Raw genomic sequence first — 25731 nt, 5'->3', positions numbered from 1 at the left:
TTAGATGAAAAGTGATGAATGTTCATTCCCACAACAACTGACAGACTGAGCATTTTATCTAAGCCACAGGGAACATTTCTCTCTGCTCCACATAATTGATCAAACTTAGAAAATAACCAGCACATAATAACCAAAGAACAAAAGTTTTAACATGTTTGCTAAACTTGAAAACAAGTAGTCTGCCTGGGTAATCCCTGAAAAGAATCTGACCTGTCATATGCTGGTTTTAATAGTGAACGCAACTGTTACACTCACTTATGAAGATGTGATCAGCCAAGGACAGAAATTTGTTTTCAACTTGTTTACGAGCTTTAAAATGAAAGAAGGAAGTTCCCCATGTCACCATGATACCCTGCAACCTGCAGTCAGATTCAGAAAACCTCACTGGACTGATGTCCAGTTTGAATGAAGCCTGGCCAGCCGACTGAGTGCTACGGCCAATCGGCCATTCAAAGAAAACTGAAAGAGTCTATTCAGACTATTGTCAGTTAGAGAGATGAACCGTTTGTAGATTTACTCTAGGCAAACTGCTGAATGAAACAACAGTCTGAATCACAGGAGGAGAGCAAACATTTCTTCACAAGAGACAATTCTTTGTTTGGGTTCTTCTAAATACTCAATTATTTATCCAGCACGACGGACCGAGATAAAAAAAAAAAAAAAACACACTGATGGGAACATCACATTATGCTGAAATTGTTGAACAATCTAGTGACTGTGACTCAAGAACATTTTCTTAGATTAGTATCATGCTGGGCTGAATCTGTGCTTCCACTTTAAAAGACAACTGAACAATTTGCATTTGGCATATTAATTCATGTATGGACAACATGTTGCGGTGTATTCCCTTCCCAAATGACACTAGTTTCATTATTTTAAGTTAATGCATTTATCTAAGAAAATCACACAGTTAAACTTACATTTTCAGGTATTTGGCTTTAACTGATATATTACAGGTTATCCAAGTTAAAATGAAAATCCTGTTTTGACAAACCCTCAGATACAGCCTTATACAGCCATACGACAAAATAATTTCTGATAAATGTTGCATTTGTGGGTTTTTCCTTGTGCAGCTGAGGAACACAGACTTTGTGCTAACACTGCCGAGCTTCCTGTGATTCATAGACTTCTGATGTTCTTCTCACTTAGAAACTGTGACAAAAACCAACTGTGAACATGCAAGTGAGGACCAAACTAACTCGACAGGAACTGATGGGAGTCAATGAGAGATGACTGGTGGAGCCTATTGGAGGTGGACATAATTATCTTAATTATTTCATTATGTTAATGCCAACACAAGCATGAGAAGTTATAGCTAATCACTCTACTGATGCAAAGCAGGGAAAATACAGCTACACATTTCAAGTCTAACCATCATTTTATTCCATAATCCAAAACCGAAAATCCAAAACTGTTGATTGAACAACATTTTTTGTTTAACAAAATGAGAGTGTATTTTGTTAAACAGTTAAAGCTCCGCAATCTAGACCTTCCCCTTGATGGATGCTCGTCCTCGAGTCAGACTGAGCTGGTTAACATGCAGCACTGAGAGGACACTTCAAGTCAAGAGCACGAGGGAGCAAGCTCAGAGCCTCACAGCTTCTCATTTGAATTTCACAAATCACAGAGAACTCTGTCAGCTTACATTCAAAGACTGTGCACGGATGATTTAGTTTTCTACTGATAAGGAAAATCTGAATCTCCAGCTGCTACAGAGTTTCCTACCTGTAGACTGGCTGCATCTCTCTGGCGATGCCAATTACCGCTCCTGGAGAAAATCGCTGAAATTCTTGAAAAAGATCTCTAATGTTGGTCCTGTATTTCAGGTCCAGGTCAAGCTGTATGATGTGAGTCAGGCCTGTAAGAGAAGCACAATATTAATCAGGAATCTCCCCCCGAAAAAAAAAAAAGCCTGTAGGAGCATATCAATGAGTGCAACACCAAATATTGTCAGCTGGTTCACAAAGAGCCAACAGTCTCTGTGCACTTGTGCACTAGAGAGAGAAAGTACAATTTAAAAAAATCTAATTTAAAAGTTTTATGGATGACAAAATTATTTTCTCTTTCTTAAATATTTCCTGGAAATTTTCTGTATTTCTGGGTCATCTGGACTCTGAGGATACATTTCTGACAGCTCTGGCTAGCACGTCATCCAGCCTGTAAAATAGCTTCTTGCTTCGGTGTTAAACAGTCCTTCCAAAAATAAGTAGGCCAATAAAGCTATCAAATCAGGTTTGATAGCCTGTTGATAAATACAATTATCACACCACAGCGCTGCTTTTAATGCTTCCTTGCTGTGATGTTAATGATAACCTCCTACGTAAACCGATCAATAACATCCAGGGGGGTCGAGAGAAAGGCACGTGTAGCAGCGACGACGACCATAAAGTAAACGATCAACTCAACATTTTATTGTTTGGTGAAGTCGTAACAACAGTAACCAGGAAAATCATCAGTTCATTGTTTCAGCTTCCTATATTTTGCTGGTCGGCATGGTGATAAAAGGATGGGAAATACTCGGGGACGGTCGGCGGGCACGACACGACAACTGAGCGGATGAAAACACTGACTGGCCGTGTCAGCCGGTGACGTTCTGTCAGCGCTGACGGCCTGGACTGCGCCTGCAGGATTTATGAGCTGGTTTGACATCAGCTGTGAGCTGGTGCTGTTGACAGTCAAAGCAAGCTAATGAGCCAAACTCTTTGGTAAGGTTGTCAGCCTGTTATGATATACTGGGATTATGAGCCTTTATTCAGGCGCAAAATATCGTTTCACATCTGTTTTTAGGTTGTCAGTGCTCTGGTTAAGATCCAGTACCCTCAGATCATCTTTAGTTATGCACAATGCAACTGCAAAACAAAATCCTGAAAATTGAAACGCATCGTATCCATCCTGGGAATCTTTAAGATCTGCTTCACCTGGCTTTCATGGCTTTTCTCTGAGGGCAAAGGTGAGAACAGGAACTTAATTTATTCAGTTTGTTAAATAAGAACTACATTGACAATAAACAATTACAAAAACAAAGAGAAACTACAAGTGAAAGAGAAAGATCCGCTGATGTTATGGCCTGCAGGGTTTGCCATAAAACAGAAAAGCTATCATCAATGCATGATTTAACAATTCACTTTCAACTTTTTCCTCAGCAGGCAATGTGGACAAACTGTTATCAATAAGGAGAAACACAAGGCATTTTACAAGGCAGTACAAAATAATCCTGAAAACAATTCAAGCTGTGACTCTCAGGGGCTCTCAATAAAGGAATATGTCACTTGTTGGTAACCAAATCAACAACGTGATGTCTCTTATTCAGTGGAATAATCTATTTTTTGATAATAAACTTCATGATTTATGAAATTATGAACTGTTAGTAAAATGTATTGCTGTTGAAATGCTGTCTACTTCAACTATTTTCATTTTTTAATATACAAATAATATCTGACTAGAGCTACCAAGGCTCTGTAACCTGCAGCTCTGAAACTACATGTGAAAATTATTGGGGGAAAAAAAAGACATTTTTGTTTGTGCCCGAGACTATCTTTCAAAAGAACCGTAATCTTGCAGTTCAGGGCAATAAATATAAAATTAGAAATAAAAAAATAGTTTGTCAACTAAAATATGTAATATTCGGGGAATATTCCACTATCTAATCATTATTAAATAAAAATAAAAGCAAAAGCAAATGAAGAAAAGTCTCGCAGGATATAGAGAGTTACAGTCAACACTGACAGACACATTTGCTTTTACTAATGGTGTACTTGCTGCTGCTTGATATAACAAAACTACTTTAATGTATCAAGAAAACACTCCATGTACAACTTTATGAGCTGCGTTATTGGCGTTTTAAAGATCAAACATGCATTAAGTGAGAAAACAACTCTTTTGGTCATAAAAACTCCGTCAAGTTTTACTGGGCAATCAATTGCAGAGTTGGCATGTTTTCATAGTTACATAAAGTATTACAAATGATATGAGTTGAGGGTCACTTATAACGTCTAATGATGTGAAACGGAAAAAGTCTAATGATGTGACTGAAAGTTCTACCGTTGCCACTATGGGGGGGGGGGGCATGCTTAAACACACTGGCTTCCATTGTAAGAAGTATAGGAAAAGTTGACCCAGAGTCATATGGATTTCTGTGCTCTACAAACAAGGAAGCTGCCCATCGTGCTTTCATGCACTGTGGCAACAGAGAGGCGATGAAAAAGAGTAATCTCTGCAGAGTCAGCACTGTTTGTTTGCCCTAATGGGGATTAACTAGTGTGAACATAACAGGAAGAGACCATTCAGTTGTTACAACACGGTGATGAGACGGGTTTGATGTTGGCCCAATGACTCAACACAAAGTCCTGTGACGGAGAAAGTGCTGCTTTTTTCCCCACCTCCACACATTTTTATGTTAGCTGTAAGAATTGCTGAACAAACACTGCTGATTTGGATGATTCATTCATCTTTTTATTCCAAATAAACTGAATTGTTGTGCAGTTTTAACATTTGGGTTGTTATTTCAGGTGCCATTAAAAAAAAATGTGTTGTTTTCACTGCTACCTGGCATAAACAAGTGCCCAGTTCTCTGTTGATGTCAAATTATTTATGCTTTATCATGCTTTCACTCCTTCTCAGAACAGCAACCACGGCATTGTTATTGTTTTTAGCAGAGAAAAGGAATCACTACAAAATGATTATATCATCACCAAAGGTTTTAGTGCAAAAAGAGAGTTGAAGGGGTGAGAGAGGTTCTGAAAAGGTGTGTTCAGTTCTTCTATTAATACGATCCTGATCGATCCTGTATCACTGTCCTGAACTGTGCAGTGATGATCAATCAGACACAGTTTATCATTTTATTTATTGCTTTACATATAGACTGATAAAATTAAATTTAAGGCATTTTCATGTGTTCTGATAGTTTGTTAAGATTTATGATTTACACACGATTGTTACAGAATCAATTAATTGTAGGTAAGGTTAAACATTTCATTTGGTTTTTGCCATTTGCTGAAATATACTGGCTTTGAGGAGGTTTAGCTAAAAATGAAGCTCGGCTGATTTTAAGCCTGCTTAAACTCAGTCGAGCTTCAAGATCTATTTACTGACGTGACACATCGGCTGGTCACACATAGAACGTATGAAATGAAATGCATTTAGACTAACAAGTCATAGCAGAGAGACAAGAGAGCTATACAAACATAAATAAATGCATGGTCATCTTTGCTTTCAGTAGACAATATCATGACTTGAAAACATATATCTTGTATCTGCAGATAAACAGAATTTCAGGGTAAAAGTTGACCTGAGCCAGGTGCTTGTGCGCTGGCAGTTTAGAGCAGGAATAATGTCATTAGGGTGGCTTAGATTAGATCAAACCTAAACTAAGCCACATCAACAAGACAACAGAGCGTTATCTAAAAAAAAGGGGAAAAAAATCACATTTTTCAGGGAGTAAGTGGGTCAACCTCATTAAGCCTTAATACTTGTCTTGATGTGAGCACTTACCGCCTATTTGTCGGGGCTTTTTGCCTTCGCCATAATTCACAAGAAAGCACTTTTTTTTCACTTCAAATTCAAGACTGACCTCATGAAGCTCAAAAGCATCAAAACATCAAATATAAACTCTTTACAGCAAAGTAAATCAACTTTTTTAGAAAGAATTTATTCATACAACTTGAAGGAGGAACCCACAGAATCAAAAGCCGTTTGTTTTGAGCACCATACATGTGCTTCAAAATTTTAGTCTTCTTTATCCACCTGCTTAGTTTATGTTCTGCTCTGCTGGAGTTCACTCATCAGCCATCAGTCACAATAAAACCAGACCTCATACTTTGCATTAAATAAATCTACTGAGAGGAAGGTTTCTCTCTGTGCGATCATCTCAGGAGAGAGTGGCAAGATAATTTTAATAAGCATTTCATATGAAAAAGGTGGTAAATTTCTCTTCTGTCAAAAGACAGCAGTGTCTGTACCTGTTTCAGAACCATTATTACCATACAGAAGCAAATAATGACAAAAAGAAGAAAAAAACCCCCACTGGAATCAGTCTGTGATTTAGAGTGAAATTTCTTTTTAACCCAGCAGTTCAGCTCCTGCCTCACGTCACTTCACACATCAACTGGATCACTTCCTCGATGGTTACAAAACAGAGTGATGCTGTAAGAGGGACTCAGTCAAGTCGCAGCATGTTGAAACCTCCAGAGGGGATACTAAACATGTAACACCTCTTGCAAAAATAGTGTTTCGTGGGAGACTTATACTTAATTGCAACAGCTTTTCCACTGTGCCATTTCTCATCCTCCAGGGCCAGATGGTATAAAAAGAAGGACTTGTTTTTTTAACCATGTATCAAAAACACACTTCTTCTTCTCAATAAACTTGTTAAAATTTTAGTACCAAGTCCTTTAGACATGGTTACACAATTGAACTTATTGCATTATATCTCAAAGAATAGAAAAACTTTAAACACATTTAGTTTAAGGTATTGCTGAACGCACTTTGCTCACATGAAAAGTATCGTATTTGATTTTAACTACAGATTCACTGTGAATTATGAGTTATTTCTTGCACCATTGTGTTACAACCCAAAGAATTGCTGCTGTGGTGATATTTGGTCAGAGCTGGGACCATTACTATCCCCTTTATGAAGATTATTAAAGGTCCTCATGAAATGAAGTTGTTTTTTTTTTTTTTTTTTTTTTTGCATTTCCTTTGAAAACTTTTAATAGCAGTGGAGGACTGATTGGTTCCAGGTGTATTGACATATTCTGCAGCCAATTGTGCTGAATGTGCACCTCAGCAATGCATGGAGAGGAGGCACACTGCAAAGCTTTATATGCATTTCTGTTTGATGCAGCATGAAAAAATTAAAAAATGCTGAAAATTCATAAAAGAGGAGCCATTAGCTCAAAGGTAGAAACATATTTTATCATCTTATGGGTCGGCACCAACAAAATAAAAACTCCAAAAAAGTAGGACTTCCAAGAGGTTCAATTTATCAACAGCTTATAGAACACAGAGAGAATAAAAAGCAGACTTTAACCTAATATTAAAGTTGATGAAATAATTCTCCCTTCATGCTTGAGTTCACAATAAACTGACATCATAATCAAATCCACTGAAAACACCATATATCCTACTTTCCCAACATACAAAATGTTAAAAGCTGTATTTCCTCCCACTTACAGCTGCTATTTTTACTCATGAACATACGGTAATTTTAGTTCTCATTGTGTCATTCATCATTAACAATGTTCCCCTGTCTGCTGTGCGGCTCCCTTTACTGACAAAGCCGTTTCAGAAAAAGTTAAATCAAAGTAAGTGGTGGTGTGGAAAAAATACCAGCAGCGTAGGTTTGTGCACTGCCCTTACAGAAGCCCCCCACCTCTTCTAATACTGCCCCAGTCTGCCCTTTATAGATCAAAAGATTCTTTAAATAGAAATGTGTGACCACGCAGACACAAATGGGCGTCACATGTGGATGATCAATATGACCAAATTTGACCCCTAAGTTATGATTCCTTTAGATATAAACACTCTGTGTCTGGAAATGAAAACCTATCAGGACTATAATTTATATGAAACATGCTTGTGGCATGAGACTGCTGAAGATAAACTGATTAATGCAAGTTTGGAACCTTCCTGTTTTTAGCATGACCTTTAAATATCTTTACTTTTTTTTTTAATTAAAAAAAGTATTTCATATACAATTTTATTTGCTTTTTTTCCCTCCTCTAAACACCTTTTTTCCTGATTTTACAGTGGTGGTCTAGATGCTAGAGAAGCACATTTGGGATTGGAAGTTTGCAGGTTTGAATCCCACTGCTGATCGGTCACCACTGTAGCTCAATGAGGAGGATCATTGATCCTAACTGCACACTGCTGTAAGCATGTATCGTAAATTAATAGAATGGGTTACACCCAGAGTAGAATCAAAAAAAGGTATGCTTTCTTCTTCTTCTACATTCGAAGCGGTGCTGCACAAGGCTCAGACTCTCTGCAGTATACAACACGAAGACCTTCCTAATTATTTCGCTCTGGTTAAAAACCCAAAGTCTAATATTGTGATGAACCTGTGAAGTGAGGCCCCATGGCATAGGCCCACAGAAGCAGACCAGAGCGGATCCCACCACTGCCGTCACAGGGGGGCCACTGATGTGGGCGGCAGAGAGCAAAAGTGCTCTGAAGAGCATCTACAACATGCCACATGTTTGTAAGACACCTGCACATATCAGCATTTCCAGCTGTACACCATCTGAGCCAAGTCAGACTAACCTTAAAGCAGTCTGCCAGACCCTCAGGAATTACAACACTTTACTCTGTCTTAGGCTACAACATGTGTATTCCCTTTACTCTTAAAACACAAACTAAACTTTGTCCCTGCCACAGGAAAAGTGAGCAGTTAAGAAGTGAGATCTTATAAAGGACAGATTAGTACTTATTTAAATCATTTTGATTTCGGAGTCCGTCATGAGAAGAGGGCAGGTATTGCAAGTTCTTACTCTGCGGCATAATTCGATGCATCGCGACGGACAGGAAGAAGATGGAGTCGCTGTAGTAGGCCCCGGAGCCTGCGCTGAAGTGCTTCTGCATGGCCTCCACGATCGGGAAGAGCTTCTGTGTGAGAGCAACCACGTCGTGAAACAACACCTACAGGTGGGACAAAACACTGGCAGTTAGATTGACATACTGAATGATGTTTTGGTTTTTTTGCAATGGCATTCAAATTGAAGGTGAAACGTGACACTTTTTTCAACCTTTTTTAAAACGCACGTGGCAGGTGATTATTCAGGTAGATGCCAACGGATTAAGGTAAGTGTTGAGCCATTTATTTTATTATAGGCTTTTGGCCATGTGATATGATGGCATATTTCCAAATACCTCATAAAAAATGATTATAGCCTGGGGCTCTAAATTAAATAGTCTGAAATTATATTAACTGCTGTTTAACTAAGAGCACATCAAATCCTTGTATTTATTGAGATACCAGTTTATTCAAATGTACAGCATAGTGAAGAATATAGCACAAGACTCAAAAACACATAACAACTTTCATCCAAGTGCCCTTCCAATAATGAATTAATCATTGTTTTGGCATTTTGTATGAGCCCTACATAGCTGGGAAAACAACAGGGTTCAGTGTGGACAAATCACAAGTCCATTGTATGTTTAACACAGAAAGACATGCAATCAGTCCAACATGCCAGTAACAACTGTTGCTTAAGTTGATTTGCTTGGATTTAGATTGTGAGAAGATGTCAACATTGTACGGAAAACCCACTCAAGCCCCAAAAAATCAGGCAAACTATTCATGAGCATTGGCACAAGAGATCAAAACACAATGTACTGTTAGGTCGATCAGCGGTCGTAAGCACAGCGACACTGCATTACAAATATCAGTCCCTGAATCTGATGTTGTGACAGGATACCAAAATTCTTGCCGAACTGCTTTTTTTTTTTTTTTTTTAACCGACGCCGGCCAATATTAAATAATTACTAAGAATGCGCAACAAAGTTAGCAGGTAAGGATGTCAACTTCTGCATACACAGGGTCTCTGGGGAGTCCACCTGCCCCGTCTGTAACAGTGGCAAGACTCTGGGTGTGTGTGTGTGTGTGTGTGTGTGTGTGCGTACTAGTAGAATCAGCAGCTGTCAGTGGCGCCAGAACACTGTTTTATGATTCATGATGTCAAAATAAGATGTTTAAAAGCACTAAAACGGAATGACACTGTGACACTGACTAAAACAGTGAGTGCACAGCTTGCATGCACAAAACTGCAGACTGTGCATTCAACTTTGATTCTAAAAAGCACTTCATCTGAGAGCCTATATTTAGTTTCAGCTTGTCACAATAGATTTGCATTAGCGCTTCTGTCAAACTGTAAATATTGCAGAGGCATTGCAGCAAAGATAAATACAGATGTGTTTTTACAAACTGTTGAAAGAAAAGAGGAAGTGGGGTGGCTAATGAACGGGGAAAATGCATTTTGCATGACTTACAAGAAAATGTATTTTTAGTGTGTCAGTCTGAGACAAAAACAAGAGCACAGTTTGCTTGTTAATGTGCATTTTGGGGACCTATTTTATGAACAATAAGTTTATTTGAACATTATTGAAACTGCAGCACGAGATTTCCTGAGTTTTGAATGTGTACGATTAGAGGTTGTTGATTTAAAAAAAATCACCACAAATTAATTAAAGAATGTTGTGAGATTGCGACTAGATTACATGTTTAATGAGGTCTTAAGTTGCACCATTTCACGGGGAAATTCAGTTTGGGGGACAGATGACATGATGGTGGTGACACAGTTTCTAATGGTGTGTGTTTAACCCGAGCAGGCCTATTTTAAACAATATAGACCTCATTCAACTCAGTTTGCGTGGTTTATTTGTGGAGCTGTGAATGTGGCACACTCAGTAGCACAGCAAACAAGCAGGCTGAGATCTTTAGATAAGACAGAACTAAAGTATGAACACTGCAAAGAAATGCAAACACAATGTCTGATCAATGACTGCAGTGATTGTAGCACTAGCGTTGGGACTAGCTGGTAATGAAGCCACCACAATAACCTTAGGAAAGTGTTTTTTTCAGCACAGAGGACTGCTCAGATGTATAACAGTTAATGCTGAACCACATAAGTATTCAATACATTGTTTTATAACTTTTGGCTGAATTTCAGGGAAATCTGTGAGACTGTGAAGCAAACAAGGTCTAAATAAAGATTTATGTGTGTGTTTATGGGTTGCTATGCCACAACCTGTGCGCCTAACCTCTATCTAAAGTCATTACAGGCAAACAAGTGTCTGTCCTCCTGACCCAATGTTTAGGGATAGATGGACAGATGGACAGACGAACTGACAGATGGCTTAGTGGATTGATGGACGGGCGGCTGGACGGACGTATGGATGGACAGATTAATGGATAGATGGATGGATGGATTAAAGGATGGATCAATGAATAGACGTATGGAAATTCAGTGGTAGTCAGATTGTTAGATTTCACAACATTTACATACTTGACAATGCTCTGGGACTATTTATTTTTCCAGCTTTGCTCTTGTTGGGATTTAGGTAGAACTTCTCAAAACATGTCATTCTGGGAGGCCCTTAGGAGACCTCCAACACTGATACAAGACTTTCTAATTGAGAACATGAAAGCAAAGGACACAAGAAAAGTTGTCTCTAAACTATACAAACATTTACAAACCCACTGGTCTGAAGACTCTCTCCATATTAAAGAGATGTGGGAATTAGAAATGAATACTATAATTGATGATGAGGAGTGGTGGGAGGTGTGCAAAGCAGGACAGAAAGTAACACATAGCTCGAACTGGAAAGAATATACATACTTCAAAACACCTTCCATGGTATCAACGTATGAGGAGAAAAACACTAACTTGTGGGGTTGAATTCACCACTTGATCCACCACATTATATAATTGGGTCTCTTGATATAAACTGGTCAGACAAAAAACAAGAACGTTTATGACAAATCTTGCTATTAGTGGCAAAGAAACTGATCACTGTTTCATGGCTTAATCGACTACCTCCCACGTCCCCCAGTGGAGAGAAAGGTTAAAGAAAATCTATCTAATAGAAAAAATAAGAGCAAAACTTCATTTAAAAATTGGAGTTTTCAGGGCGTTGTGGACTCCTGTCAATAATTATTTCAAATCAACATGATGAAAGTTGGAGGATCTTTTTTTCTCGCTAAATTTTTAATTTACACAAAAATGTAGGGTGTATTTCACAACTTCTGGTATCCCATTTTAATGCCTCCAGTACTTGTGAGAGTGGCTGATGCTACAATGTGATTTCTGTTTAAAATACTGAGCTATATTCCATTTTTTTACCTTTTTTTTTTGTATGCTTGTTGTAGTTTTAACCATTTTATTCCAAATTATAGCACTACTGTACTTGGAATGTTTGAAAATGTATACACAAGTCATGTATACAAAAAGCTGTATATAATTTTGATTTTGGAATAAAAAGATGTTTTTTAAAAAAAACCCTGTCATATGTCATGTGACATAATATTTTCTTGATTTTTCTTTTTTGGAGGGGAGGCTCGCTCAACTTCTTGGACATCTCTCAATAAAAACTTTAAATGTTATCGAAGTTTCTTTCTTCCAAATGTGTGGCATAGTTAAACTTGGCAATCAGTTATTAGTCTTAAGTCAATTATTGTTTTAAGAAAGAATCAAACTGACAGTTTCTGCATGGCAGCCTCTTATTTACTTCAAGTGAGACATCTCAAAGCACAAAGAATAAGATTCCAGTAAAGCATTTCCAAAACTATGTAAGATCTGCACTGTGTGTTTGCTTGGAACCTCAGACGATGTACACTTCAGCTGTGCTGTCTGATTGCAGGAAAACAAATAAAAGGATACCATCCAACACTTAAGCTGGAAACTGCTACGTTAGATAAACGTCACATCAACACAAAACAGCAGAATCACTCTAGAATAATAGAATCTGAAAACATCCACTCCAGATATTTCACATGATTGGACATTCCTGAGAAAAAACTGTTTCTAGCTGAGAAAGGTTTGGAGGAGGATACAAATGAATTGCAAACAAGTTTCTGTCCTTGTGTTGTGTGAGGCATACAAAAGAGGACAAACAGGGTAGGTAGGACATTGCATGCAACAGAAAGAGCAAGAGAGAGGGACATAATCCTCTTTTCTGGCAGGAAGTTCACAGCATGAGGCAGGGATATCCCAGTTAGTTACAGCACAGATTTGTAGACCAACACTGCCCCCATGAGTTTCTACTTTAAACAGCACCTACAGCCAGCAGGGCACCCTGCTATGTTTGGAACTGGAACACTGTCAGACAATTGTAGACCATCTGAGCTGCACCTTGATAATGTTAAGCTAATGTACAAAAACATTTTGGAGAGTTCCTACCTCGTATTAAATGTTGCATCTTGGAGGAATTCTTGCAGCATCGCCTTGCCTAGCTCCTGGCTGGCCTGGTCACTGACAAAATGAAGCACCAACACTTCCCCTTCACGGAAGCGTCCATGTTTCACCATTGACAGCATCGCCACTCTGAACTTGTCCTGTAGGCTGCGGCTCTTGTCCACCTTGGTAAACATCATGAGTGCATGGTAGTGCTGGTCATCACCTTCTCTGTTCCTCTTTCTAAATTTAAAGTTCTTGCTCTCTATTTCGAGATCTGGATCTTCCCCTCCTTGCTCCTCTGACCCAGCTGGGTGTGAGAGCCTGGTGTCCACCGTAAGATCTGCGTCGTTTCTGTTGGTATTGTGGCTCACCTGAGTCTGTTTGATCCTCTTTGTGGTGGTGGAGAAGTTGTGCTTCTCAGAGCCAAAGTAATAAAAGGCAACCACAGCGAGTGCGGCAGCCAAGAGGACCACAAACTGATAGGACCTGAATGTACTGATCCTCCCCATGATTCTGACTACCAGCCTTAGGAAGGCCATCTTCTTGCAAGTATCATTGGAACGGGCGTGCAAAGAGGAAAACATTCACCATCGTGTGCTCTTCTTTTTCAATGGTCTTTGCCCATGCACTGCTTTAATGTTCCTGTAAGACAATAAAACAAGATTAAAGGTGGTGAGGCTCAGATTTCAGCTGACTTCATCCGGACCACATGTACTTATCACCATTAATGATTTTAAAAGTGACATTACAGACTTTTTAATGGCCTACTGTGTACTGTGAACGTGTGGATGTTGTGTGTATACATGTATTTTATTTCATTTATTTTGGAAAATAAATGCTATGTTATTGAGTTATGTTTCTGCAGAAGTGTCGGTGCTGAATGCTGTTTACTTCAGGTTAACTGGTTCAGGTGATGGTGAGGCTGTGAATGCAAGCACCTGTCCGGTGTGTCACAGACAGTAGAGGAGAATGGAGCAGGTCTGACTTTGTTTTCTAAGCTGGGTTTGAGAGGAGTGGCAAAAAAGTGGCTGAATTACCAAGTGTCAACAGATGGCAAATCTGCAAGCCGACAGTTTCCGGAATTTCTTTTATGGACTTTGGGACCGAATCTGCTGCTCACTGGACAAGGGAGCAATGAATGCACAAAGATGGACGATGCACTGTAGCCAGCCAACACAACTTGTTTCCATCCAAACTGTTTCATGTTTGTTGGATTGTGGTCCAAAAGTGCAGAAAGACACCTGCACCCAATAGCGGCCCGTTTTTTTTTTTTTTTTTTTTAGTAGGAAATTCGTTGTTTGCTTTAATACAGCGTCTGTGTTCTATGTTTTTATTTAATTATTATTATTTGGCAAAGTGATTTCCCCACGTTTAAATGTACATACATAATAATAAAAAAACTGCGACAGATAAATCTTTTCCATAGAGTTTTTAACACTGGCAAACTCAAAACTGATAATACACAAAGTAAATCGTAGTTGCTTTATCAACATAAGAACTGAAGCAGAACTCGGGACCCTTTTCTACATGTAATTATGGACATTTTCATCACATATAGAATGCATCACAACAAAGAAGAGGTTGTTTATGGAGGAATTATTCCGGTTCGGCCCACTCAAGATGAAAGTGGGTTTGTATGTGGCCCCTGAACTACGTGTGTGACAACTCTGCACTATGGGCTTTTCTATTATCCATCATCTATATTTCTATTATCTATATGACTTATAAATTGGATCTCTCCCTTGATTGTCATTTAAAATGTTTTGGTACAGTTCGAGTCAAAGCTACAACTTCAGCAAACATCACTGTAAGTGCACAGCGGTTAAAACCAGAAGAAGTGCATCCACGTGTCATCTCATGGATTTATGTTTATCCACGATATGACAACTTCTCAGACTGCTCCGCATTTTAATGCAGTAGAGTGTGCAAGCACTTACACTAACAAGCCGTTCTCAAGCACTAAATTAATAAAATGAGATGAACTGTAAGTCACTGATGTGTTGTCATGCCGTCGAAGCAGCTAAAGTTAGCACGCACCGACTTTGCGCCCAGATTTGAGACGTTGAGCCGCTCTCGGACATTAGAGGAGCTCGCGCACGGACTCGATCACAGTTTTGGTTGGTTGAAACCCCAGTGTAGGTGTGCATACCTCTATCGGTCTAAAACCAGCATGGCGCCTGTGTCGTGTTGTATTTGGAGGAGAAAAACATCCTGAAACATAAGCGGCTGCAGCCACAAGCTAGCAGCATTTAGCAGCTGGGAGCTGCCTGCCTGGGAGTCAGCGTGACCACGCCCACTCAGGGGTCAACCGTGTTGCGGGTCATGACGCCTTCACGTCCATCACGGCAACTTTGTCTTCCTCCTCTTTCTTCTTCAGTTTAATATCGGGTGCATAAAAAAAACCTACTGTATACTGTATATATATATATATATATATATATATATATATATATATATATATATATATATATATATATATATATATATATATATATATAGTAGTACACACACTTCTTCATTATGTTTGTCAAACTGAACTGAGCTGTAAATGCAGAGTCACCAGAATGAGTGCATAGTGTCTGTGGGATTTGCCTTCATTGCTGTCATGGCCACAAGAGAGTGCTGCTGGACTATTTGGGCTATTTTGATATTAATTGTGAACTCATACTCTGAAACTCGCTGCTGACCACGCTTCAATCAATGCTTCACAGCTAAACGTGCATGTTAATGCTCCCCACCTCCCCTGTAGGCATGCACAGGGACAACAAGTGCCTCTGCATTATTGTGTAATTACCAAAAAATAAAGCTTGATGGTGAATGCAGCACAGTGGGGGTGTGTTGGGCGGTGGCGGGGGTGGTGGTGGGGGGTGGGGGGGTTTGATTTGTAGCTTTTCTATATTTACCTCTCTGTGTATTTGTATGTGATCAACAACAGTCAAGAATGTCACAACTGATGCAGATGTAACATATTTTATTTCCTTAGTTTAGTTATCTTGTTGCTAGTTGAGGCTAAGAGGTTAGTGGTTAAGTAGAAATTAAGTGAACATTGTTTTGAACATATTTAGTTGTTTTATGTTCTAGAAAATAAACATACCATCTCTACTCCATGGGGTACTTCAAAACACTGCCAATCATCATGATCTTGTCATGGTCTCATTTGCAGTGCAATCACTGAATTTTGACAACAATCAAATGAGCTTTTTTAAATGTTTATTGTTGGTGGTAGTTTGTTAGCTCTTCATTATATATACAAGACATCTCTAACGTCTTGCCCAAAAGCTACTACTATTAAGCCTGCTCTTGAGTAAATTCATTGTATAATATGATTTTATATTGTGGCGTTGAGCGGCGACTTCAGGCAAGAAGATGAGGCGGAGATTGCTCTGTTGCTCACCCCAGCTTTATTGTTATAACAATAGGGCTGTCAGAAATAACGCGTTAATTGCGTTAATTAATTTATGTAATCAATCTCGTTAAAATTTTTAACGCAGTTTAACGCATGCGCATCATGACACGCCTCACCTCTACCAGCGGGTGGCGGTAATGCACCCGCGTGGAATGCAAGCTGCCTGCAAGCTGCCAGCAACAGAAGAAGAAGAAGAAGCCTCACCTCAGCCTCGGCTGATCGAGAAGCTTTTCGGCACTACAGACTGTTTATCTGTTTTCTTTATTCCGGATTATTTAGAAAAAATTAAGCACATACACTGTCAGTACATTATCATTAAGTATTAAAGTTTATTTAGCTTTTTTTCTGTTTCTGAATCGCGGGGGCAGTGCCGGAGCGATTAGTTTACTTTCACTTCTGTCTGCAGACCTTCTCTTCCCTCCAGACAGGGCCGGCTCTAGGCATAGGCGAAGTAGGTGGCCGCCTAGGGCGCCACGTCCCGAGGGGGGCGCCGCGGTCGTACAAGGGGCGCCACGACGCTCTGTGTTCCGTGTGCCCCGCTGTGCAACGGTCCGACGCACTGCGCTCCTCATCCTCGGCATCGCTCCTCAGCGCACCCCCGCTCAACAAAGTCGGGACCGCTCGAAAAAACACGCTCCCAAGGGGCGCTCGTCTCGGGCTCGCCTAGGGCGCCTCTGAAGCCCGGGCCGGCCCTGCCTCCAGACAGAGTGTGCTCTGTCTGAGTGTGCTCTGTCTTTCCACGAGTTTTTCATTCTTTCGTGTCTTTAAGTGGAGCCATCAGGCTGGAGCTCCGTCTACTTTCACTTTTGCCGTCATGTTTTGACGGCTGCGCGGAACCTAGCGGACAGGAATTCATGACGTTTTTTACGTCACACGGACCAACGCACAACGCACACCCACACAGACATGTGAAGCATGGACGGGCAGCAGACAGAAGGCAGAGGAGGCCTGGTCAATTAATTATCAAAACAGAAGAAGAAAGCAATATGGAGGGAGATGAGCCGGCTGGCCCCATGGATTCTACTTGTTTGATTAAAAAAATGTTGAAGCAGTTTTCTGTTTTCCACACAAAAAGAAACACTGGCTAAGAATGCTCTGTTTAATTGTGCAAGAATAAAGTGTGGTATCTCTTAGTTTTACTTTTGTTGTGGTACTACATTTGTTACAGACCTAAAAATGTAACTCCTACCAAAAGCCAACTTTAGAGGGACTGCAGAGGGAGCACTGCAAACACACAGACAATATGTTATGGTGTGCATGTTTTTTGAATATTTATTTTATTTGGAGCCTTAAATATAAAACACATCACGTATTACATATATATAATTATGTCCTGTCGTTTCTTTGTTTAAGCTATAAAGGCAAAAAGGGTATATTTCAGACATAGCTTGACATTTCAGTTATTAGTGATTAACAATAGTTGATTAATTTGTAAGCTGTGATTAATCTGTTCTAAAATTTTAATCGTTTGACAGCCATATGTAAAAACCAAGCACAGGGAACATTTCACGTCAACACCCAGACACCCATAAAGCCGGCACGTAGGCCGGCTCACTCCCCAAGCAACCCCCCTGGCCCATGGTCCAACAGGAAGCAAACATAAAAGCAACACAAATGAACACACAGCACAGTAACATAAAGGCAAAACATAACCATAAATAAAGGAAACCCCAGGAACACACAGAACGACCACAAATGGTCCCAAAGGTCCAGAACGGGGAGCTCCCAGCATGCCCCGCGGCTCCCTGGAACATGCTGCCTCTAGCAGCGGCCCCTAGCGACCCGCGCGGTCGCTACAATATCAATTTTAAAATAAAAAAATATTAGGTTGAAAAATACTTTCTCTCCGGTTGATTTAATTTTTTTCATTGGTTAGTTTTTTATTTTGTCTGTTCTTTTTTGTTATTGTTGTATAAGTCTTGATGAGAGTGTGAACCGGAAGTTGTACTCAGTCTACCTGCACGCACCTGATCTCCATCTCAATCAGCAGCTGTGTTAAATAGCTGGCTGCTCCGGGTCTCCACACACCTCGTGTGTAACTTGCTGTTGTACGGAAACTTTGGATCCAGCAGTACACATTGGCCAGAAAGGGTTCCTGCTCCAAGCCTCTGCTGGATGTAGACATGGAGGTGAGATCAGCTGCTGCACCCAACCAGTCCTCATTACTTCAAGCAAATGCACTGTTTCCCTTGCAACCCATACCTCTTTTTCTTCTTGAAGATAATTAATTTGTCTTTCTCCATGTGTGGCATTGTGCACAATGTTTACTGGATCACTCCACCCTTACACTTTACCCCCCACTGAAATGTCTCAACAGTTTTTAAATGTGTTTTTGAATACTAGACTTCTTAGTATTTTTCATATGATATTGTGAATGGATGTTAAGGATCCATGTGCAATAAAAGACATAACTGTCCTTGTTGTAAATGGCTTCTTATTTGAATTTCTTTTCTGAAAGTCTGTCTTTTACACTAATGCATATCTTTTGGTTTAATAAGAATGTTCAAGTCCTAGAGGCCATTTAAAACAAATTATAAAGTTGTCTTCACTCATTTCTTATTTTTCTTTTCTAGTTTCTAATGCTTCCCCATGTTATGAAAACTATAATCTTCTAGGGCCTTGTATTTTTTTGCTTGTTCTTTGGTGTTTTGCATTGATGAGCCATTTGCTGTCTTGCAGGGAGGGCTGTCTGCACAGAGCAGTGACAACGTCGCCGTGGCTTTATGTAAAGCTAGTGGGACATCCACTGCGGGTAATGAAAATGTTTATTTTTCAAACTTTTCAGTATTAGGATTATCTGCATTTATCACTCTTCAGAAAGTATTGTGCAACTTCTTAGGTATAGACATCTGAATCCAAAATGAACTACCAGCGGGTGAAGAATGCTGACCTTAGTTTTTTGGTGTTTGATTGTTTTTCTCCGACAGAAAACGGGCATGGTCTCCAACATGCATGTGTTGCAAGTGCGCTGCACCGTAATACTGCAAAGGCAATGGAGAAATTGGGCATATCGGACCGGATATACGCCTGGGACGTGTTACTGGTCATGATGGTGAGACATCATGTGTGGTAGTCAATAAGCCACTCTACCGCATCTCCACATTATGCTGCAAAAGATTTGGTACAAATATTCAATATTGTTTTGCTTTTCAATTGAGAATGTGTCTGCTGCTTATGGATTTCACCTTGTAGAGAAGTCAAGTGGAGGAGCGTTTCTCAGACACTGGCCTCCCCGTGTTCTTCACTGAAGACAAACGAGCCGCCCTGGTTGACTGGATCATTGAAATTCATGTGAGTGATTAGATTTATTTCTTTTTGCTCAGACTTTGTAAAAGTTGCTGTTATGATGCTTACATGGTTCTGTGACCACTCTGCAGTGCACATGGTACTTTAGTTGGTTGTACTTTGAGTTTGGAGTGAATAGATTTTCTCCAGGTACTCAAGTTTAATGCGTAATGTTCAGTTGCCCATATGTGGGAAAAAACTGATAATCTGTCCTCCTCATGCTGCTGCTTGTGGTTGGCTTCCGAACCCTTTAAGTTTTACTTGAATAAAGTGACATAGAAACTGAGTGTTACTGATATGGAATAATGCTTTGTCTTCAAGTTCTCAGGAACACAGTGTGAAAGACACTCTGCTTTGTCTGAAGTCACTTGGTCAACATTTCCCCCTGAGAAACAATGCCTGCTATTCTCGTGGCTATAAGACTTGGTGTTGGCAAGAAGTTATGGCAGAGTGAGGTTGGGTTCTCCTCGGAGCATCAGCCTTGCTGTCAGTCAGCTGATTTTTGTGTGCATCAATCCTCAATCCTTCTTGTGCAGCATCAACACCTTGACTCGTCATCTTTGGCTCTGATTCTCCAAAAATTCCACAAGAGTTACAAACTGAACCTGTTCACTGCATTTTGTATCTCAAAAGGTGTTTGTTTGGCAGTGTTGGATTAAATTGGAAAATACAGGTGTATGTAGCATACTTGGTAACGTGAATGCTGCAATCTGAAACCTGGTGCGCACCAAATAAGTTGACAAAGGGGATGCTGGTCTGGATCTAAGCCAGATGAAGAAACACACTGATCTCAGTGGTAACTATTCTCAGTACACTTAACTCATTGGTGTGTAAGGTTATCATGCCTTGAATTTTTTTTTCTTCCCAGTATGCATTGGACTTTGAAGAGGAGACACTCTATCTCACAATAGATATTCTGAAAACGCTCTTTGTCACTTATCAAAGTGACTAGAAACAATCTCCAGCTCCTTGCCGTGGTCTGCCTCTTTGTGGCCGCCAAGAAAGAGGAGAGCCATATCCCAACGGTACACAATCTAAACTGCCCATTTCATGATGCAAAACCTGAAGCACAAGCACTTGCAAGAAAGCTCTAAGCTTAGCAGGATTATTCCATTTTGAGATTTTTGGTCGCTTGTTTTAAAAATGGTATCATTTTTGATGGATTTTTTTCCCCCTAGGTGTCTTCACTCTGCGCTCTATTGAATAATGCCTACACCAAAAAACAGCTGCTGAGAATGGAGCAAAATATCCTCCTCGGCCTGAAATTCAGACTCTCTCTCTGCTCTCCTCCCGAGTTTCTGTGTGTCCTTGGCACAGTAGCTCGTTGCAGTCCAAGGGTATAAATCTAGTTGTTTTGTTTTTTTTTAAAGGTGCGACTGACAAAGTTACCATCGCAGCTTGATTTTTCTTTTTCTGCCACAGGAGCTGATAATGGCAAAGTACTTATCCGAGTTGTTGCTCCTGGACGCACAATGTGACCATTGCTTGTCACTTGACGTGGCTGCAGCGGCTCTACGCTTGGCCCACATTGTGCTCCAGGAGCCATCAACAGCAGAGAAGGAGGCTGCCTGGAGTCTGGCCTCCATTTCCAGTTCGGCAGGTATTCTGTTAAATTCATTGCCTGCACTCACTTGTCGCATGAAGCCATAGACTGACCAAGTTTTCTGTTTCTCTTTTCAAAGCTAATGTATGCACTGAACATCTTCATAGATAAAAAGATGTTCTAGCCGAGTATTTTGAAATTGTGTGGACTCAGTCACCTGTCAATCTAATCCATGTCTTTATTTTTCAGAGACACTGTGATTAAAGACATCATGCTTGTCCTGGCAAATGCTGCGGCCAAAGCGCACTTAAGAGGGACCTCTGCTTCCTTCATAAAATATTCTCACCAATTATGATGTCTGTAAGCAGACATCAGAGGCTCAGCCAAGCCCCCAGTCTGCTGAAGGAGTGAGGACTGAAGAGTCATGTCAGTCATGACTGAGAATTTAACATTTTTATTTATGTTAATTTTCCATTAAAATTTAATATTTTAGGGTGATTCTTTTTATAGAATGTTTCTTTGTTTTCAAAATAAAGTGCAGCAGCAAGAGTTCTGACAAGAACCAGCAGGAGAGATCAGTATTAGCTTCTCTTCACTGGTTTCTTTTTAAATCTGCAATAAAATTTTAAATCCTTCTCTTAACCTATAAAGCTCTGAACAACCAGACCCCATCATATCGTAAAGAGAGATTGGTCCCATATTGTCCCAGGAGAACGCTTCGTTCTCAGAGTGCTGGTCTGCTGGAGGTTCCTAGGTTCTCTAAAAGTAGAAGAGGAGGCAGAGCTTCAGCTATCAGGCTCCTGTCATGTGGAACCAGCTCTCCAGCTTCTGTTAGAGAGGTTGACGCAGTCTCTGCTGTAAGGTTAGGCTTAAGACCTTTCTCTATAGAAGCTTATAATTCCGGCTGGTTCTGGCTTTCCTGGACTGTTTTTCTTGTTGCTGTAGGCTGAGCGCTAGCTAACTAGCTAGCTAGCTCGCTCTCTCCCTGTGTCTCTCTCTTTCTCTCTCGGAGTTTGACAGTTCACTATTGGAGACTAAAAAGTCAGAACAGCAAAAACCCTGGAAGAAGAGGTTGTCTATTCGGTGGACTAGCACTGTTATTGAGGATTGCAAACAGGAACATCCATCGCGGCTGATCTATTGATCTAATAAGACTTGGACTAACCTGGACTCAAGAGTGCCACAGTTTCTAACTGGGCATCAATCAAAACAGCTGATCCATTGATTGAATAAGACTGCCTGGACCCAGTGGGTGTAAGCAGTGTACTTAACCAGGGGCTTCTACCATGTGGAACCGGCTCCCAGTTCTGCTTCACTTCTCTCGTATCTTTCATGTAATGTTTCACAACTGTGTCAAACATTGTTTCTCTTGTAGTCTATGTACTCCCTGTTTATAATGTTAATGTATGAAATGTATGCTGATACAAGAAATTTACCTGTCTGTCCTATTTCTTTCCATCTCTATCCCCCACCCCAACCAGAATAACAGAAAGCCACCACCTCTGAGCCTGGTTCTGCAAAAATGTCTTTCTTTTAAAAGGGAGTTTTTCCTTTCCACAGTCACTTATGCTTGCTCATGTGGAGCTCAAGTGTCTAGAAATAATTTTGTAATTGGCACTTTATCAATAAAGCTGAATTGAATTGAATTTGTTAGTTTGTGTCACTCATGTGTAGAAGACTGATCTGATCAGTCAGTATTTTAGTTCCTGTTTGCTGATCAGTTTGATTTTGTGAAGATGTTTTGCATTAACTTGACATTAGTTTCATGTTGTTCTTTTGACCTCTTTTAAAAACAAAGTTAATTTGTTGAAAACATTTTGTAAATAAATTACTTTCTTTTTGAAATTCTCTGTGTCCTCATGGACTGTGGACTAACGTTGCAACTGTGGAATTACTATTGCAACACATCATCAGTAGGGTAAAACTAACCTGTCTCACGATGGTCTAAACCCAGCTCACGTTCCCTATTAGTGGGTGAACAATCCAACGCTTGGTGAATTCTGCTTCACAATGATAGGAAGAGGAGACATCCAAGGATCAAAAAGCAACTTCGCTATGAACGCTTGGCTGCCACACGCCAGTTATCCCTGTGGTAACTTTTCTGACACCTCCTGCTTAAAACTCTGTCCTCACACTTGATCAGGTCGGTCCCTCTCTTTTTTTTGTGTGTGTGTGTGTGTGTGTGTGTGTGTGTGTGTGTGTGGTACAGGTGTCTATTTTGCGTTTCATCACATCTTGCAGATCCCTTCCAACTCTGACTCACACCATGCAGTACATCTGCTGCAACTTAACTCCATATTAAGTGTTGATTTGAAATTTGTTCTTATACACCGGGTATACTCTTGTCTCTCAGGCTCATGTCTGCAAGCTCAATCTAAAGGTTGTTTGAGCCAACACTGGGGAAACTTATTTCTGTTTCTTGGAACTTGTTTCTTGTTTGAATGTTAGTCCAGGGTCCTCTTGTGATTGTATGCATTCTTACCAGTTGATATTGACAGTCATGCTGTCGCTGCAGCATAACCTCCCAACGCTCACACCAAACTGTGAAAGTATCACTTCCTCATCTGGAGCTGCCTGACCCCTCCCACCAGACAACCCTCACCCTGACAATCATAGTTGAAGAGACTCTCCTCCATGAAGGCTGCAGGCCCTAACAGTGTGGCCGAAAGGGCCTTGCACACCCAACGTCTGTGGAGTTTTTCAGCATGTCTTCACATGAGCTTGAGCCTCCACAGGATCCCCAGCCTGCGGACGACGTAATGCATCGTTCTTGTGCCAAATACAGCACGTCTCTAAGAACAACACGATGCTGACGTTCCACATCATGAAGACCTGAGACGCATCCTGGAGCAGCTGTGGTGAATAAGATGTTAAAAAATGGTTAGGATGTCAAAATTATGTACATTATAGAACATAATAAACACAAGTATATACTTACATGCTGAAGCTTGAAGGAAAATGAATATATTTACACAGATCAGACCAACGAAATCAAATCAGAGATGAGTCATGAATTTTGATTGCCATGGGAAGGATCTCCTGTGGGTGCTCCATCGTGCACTGAGGTGGAATGAAGCTGCTCCTGCTGTTGACCAGAACATGATAGAGTGGGTGAAATAGTTCAGAATGATGGAAATGATGGGAATGATGATCACCTGTACAGCGCCCATCAACACCAGGCCAATCCCAACTACGGGGTACACCCTAGCCGGACAGTTTACCAGTCTGTCACAGGGCTGCAAAATATAACCATTCACGTTCACATCTAAAGCCAATTTAGGCTGACCAGTTAACCTGACACGCATGTTTTTGGACTGTGGGAGGAAGCCGGAGAACCTGACACACACACACACACACACACACCACACACACACACACACCACACACACACACACCACACAATCACACACACACAGAAACACCCCATCGCAGCACTCACTGTGCATCCCACGTTCAACCATAGAATAGAGGAAAGCATTTGCCACCATGGAGCTTCAGCATTGCCGGCAGACATGAAGGACCTCATCCACCTCCAAAAATAGACGGCTTTGAACTTCGCTGTGGAGGCTCCTCTGGCTATGTGAGATCAACTGCCGTGAATTGCCCTGAAGTGTCAATGTGACTGTGTGGTTGCCTTTCTCTCTGATTGGTTCTGTGATGGACTGGTGACCTGTCCAGGGTGTAACCTTGTACATTGTACCTACCCATAATCCATTTGGATCAATGGAAGAAGGGATGGATGGATGTATTCAGCTCAGGGTCACAGGATGCGGTACATCATGAACAACTCCAGGACGAGGCAAACAAACAGACAGCTACTCACACTCATACTCTCACAGCGCAGGAACAGACAGCATTTTCAGAAAATTTGAGACATTTAGAATGTTTAACATTAACACAATATTATAAGAGTTTTAATGATTTGGACTAGAGGACTGTCCAGAGTGTACCCTGCCCTTGCTCATAGAAAGCTGGAAATTGACCCAGCACCAATACCCTGCTGCACAGGATCAAGTGGCATAGAAGATGGGGTAGGACGATTGGTCTAGCTTTGAAGATACTCAAATAATACTCAAGGCTGACTCAAGCTTGCCCTGGAATTTTATTTATTAACAGCATGCCTTCTCAGAATGGACAGAAAATTCATAAGACAAGATAATTATCTATTATATTATGTGCAGTTGCGCCTTTATTCCTGGGGAGGCAGTGTAGCATAAGATGGGTGCTTTGGCAGTCAGCCTGTTGTGTGTTGTGTTCACTGACAGTCGGTGAGAGTTGGTAGTAGGGTTAGAGTGGGTTAGGGCTGCGACAGTAGCCCTGTGTTTTTTTCGTTCATTGTTTTTTGTTGTTCAATAAAAAGCCGTGTGGAACTACTCGAGGCCTCTGGTGCTTCACGGATTGCATCACGTTCCAATACATACATACACAAATCCAGATAGGCTTCTCAAAGGACATTCAATATGTTGTTAAATTGATACAAACACAACTTTCCTCTACATTTCTAAACAATGATAGAATTATCTGCTCTCTCTCTCTCTCTCTTCTCTCTCTCTCTCTCTCTCTCTCTCTCTTCATTAATTCATAGAGCTTTATTAGCATGATATACA

General features: G+C 40.5%; 1 protein-coding gene across 1 annotated transcript in view; it reads right to left on the bottom strand.

The window, feature by feature from the left end:
• Positions 1 to 25731, bottom strand: part of xxylt1 (xyloside xylosyltransferase 1) — a 62952-nt gene that overhangs the window by 12458 nt on the left and 24763 nt on the right. Inside the window, exons 2-3 of the mRNA XM_030083465.1 lie at positions 8487 to 8634; positions 1726 to 1858 (exon numbers count right to left, since the gene is read on the bottom strand). Of these exons, the coding sequence (XP_029939325.1) occupies positions 1726 to 1858; positions 8487 to 8634 (281 nt within the window). The remainder of the gene's footprint in view (positions 1 to 1725; positions 1859 to 8486; positions 8635 to 25731) is intronic.

This window comes from Salarias fasciatus, chromosome 23, assembly GCF_902148845.1.
Source record: "Salarias fasciatus chromosome 23, fSalaFa1.1, whole genome shotgun sequence".
NCBI classification, from domain to species: Eukaryota; Metazoa; Chordata; class Actinopteri; order Blenniiformes; family Blenniidae; genus Salarias; species Salarias fasciatus.
This window is presented reverse-complemented; position numbering and strand designations above follow the sequence as displayed.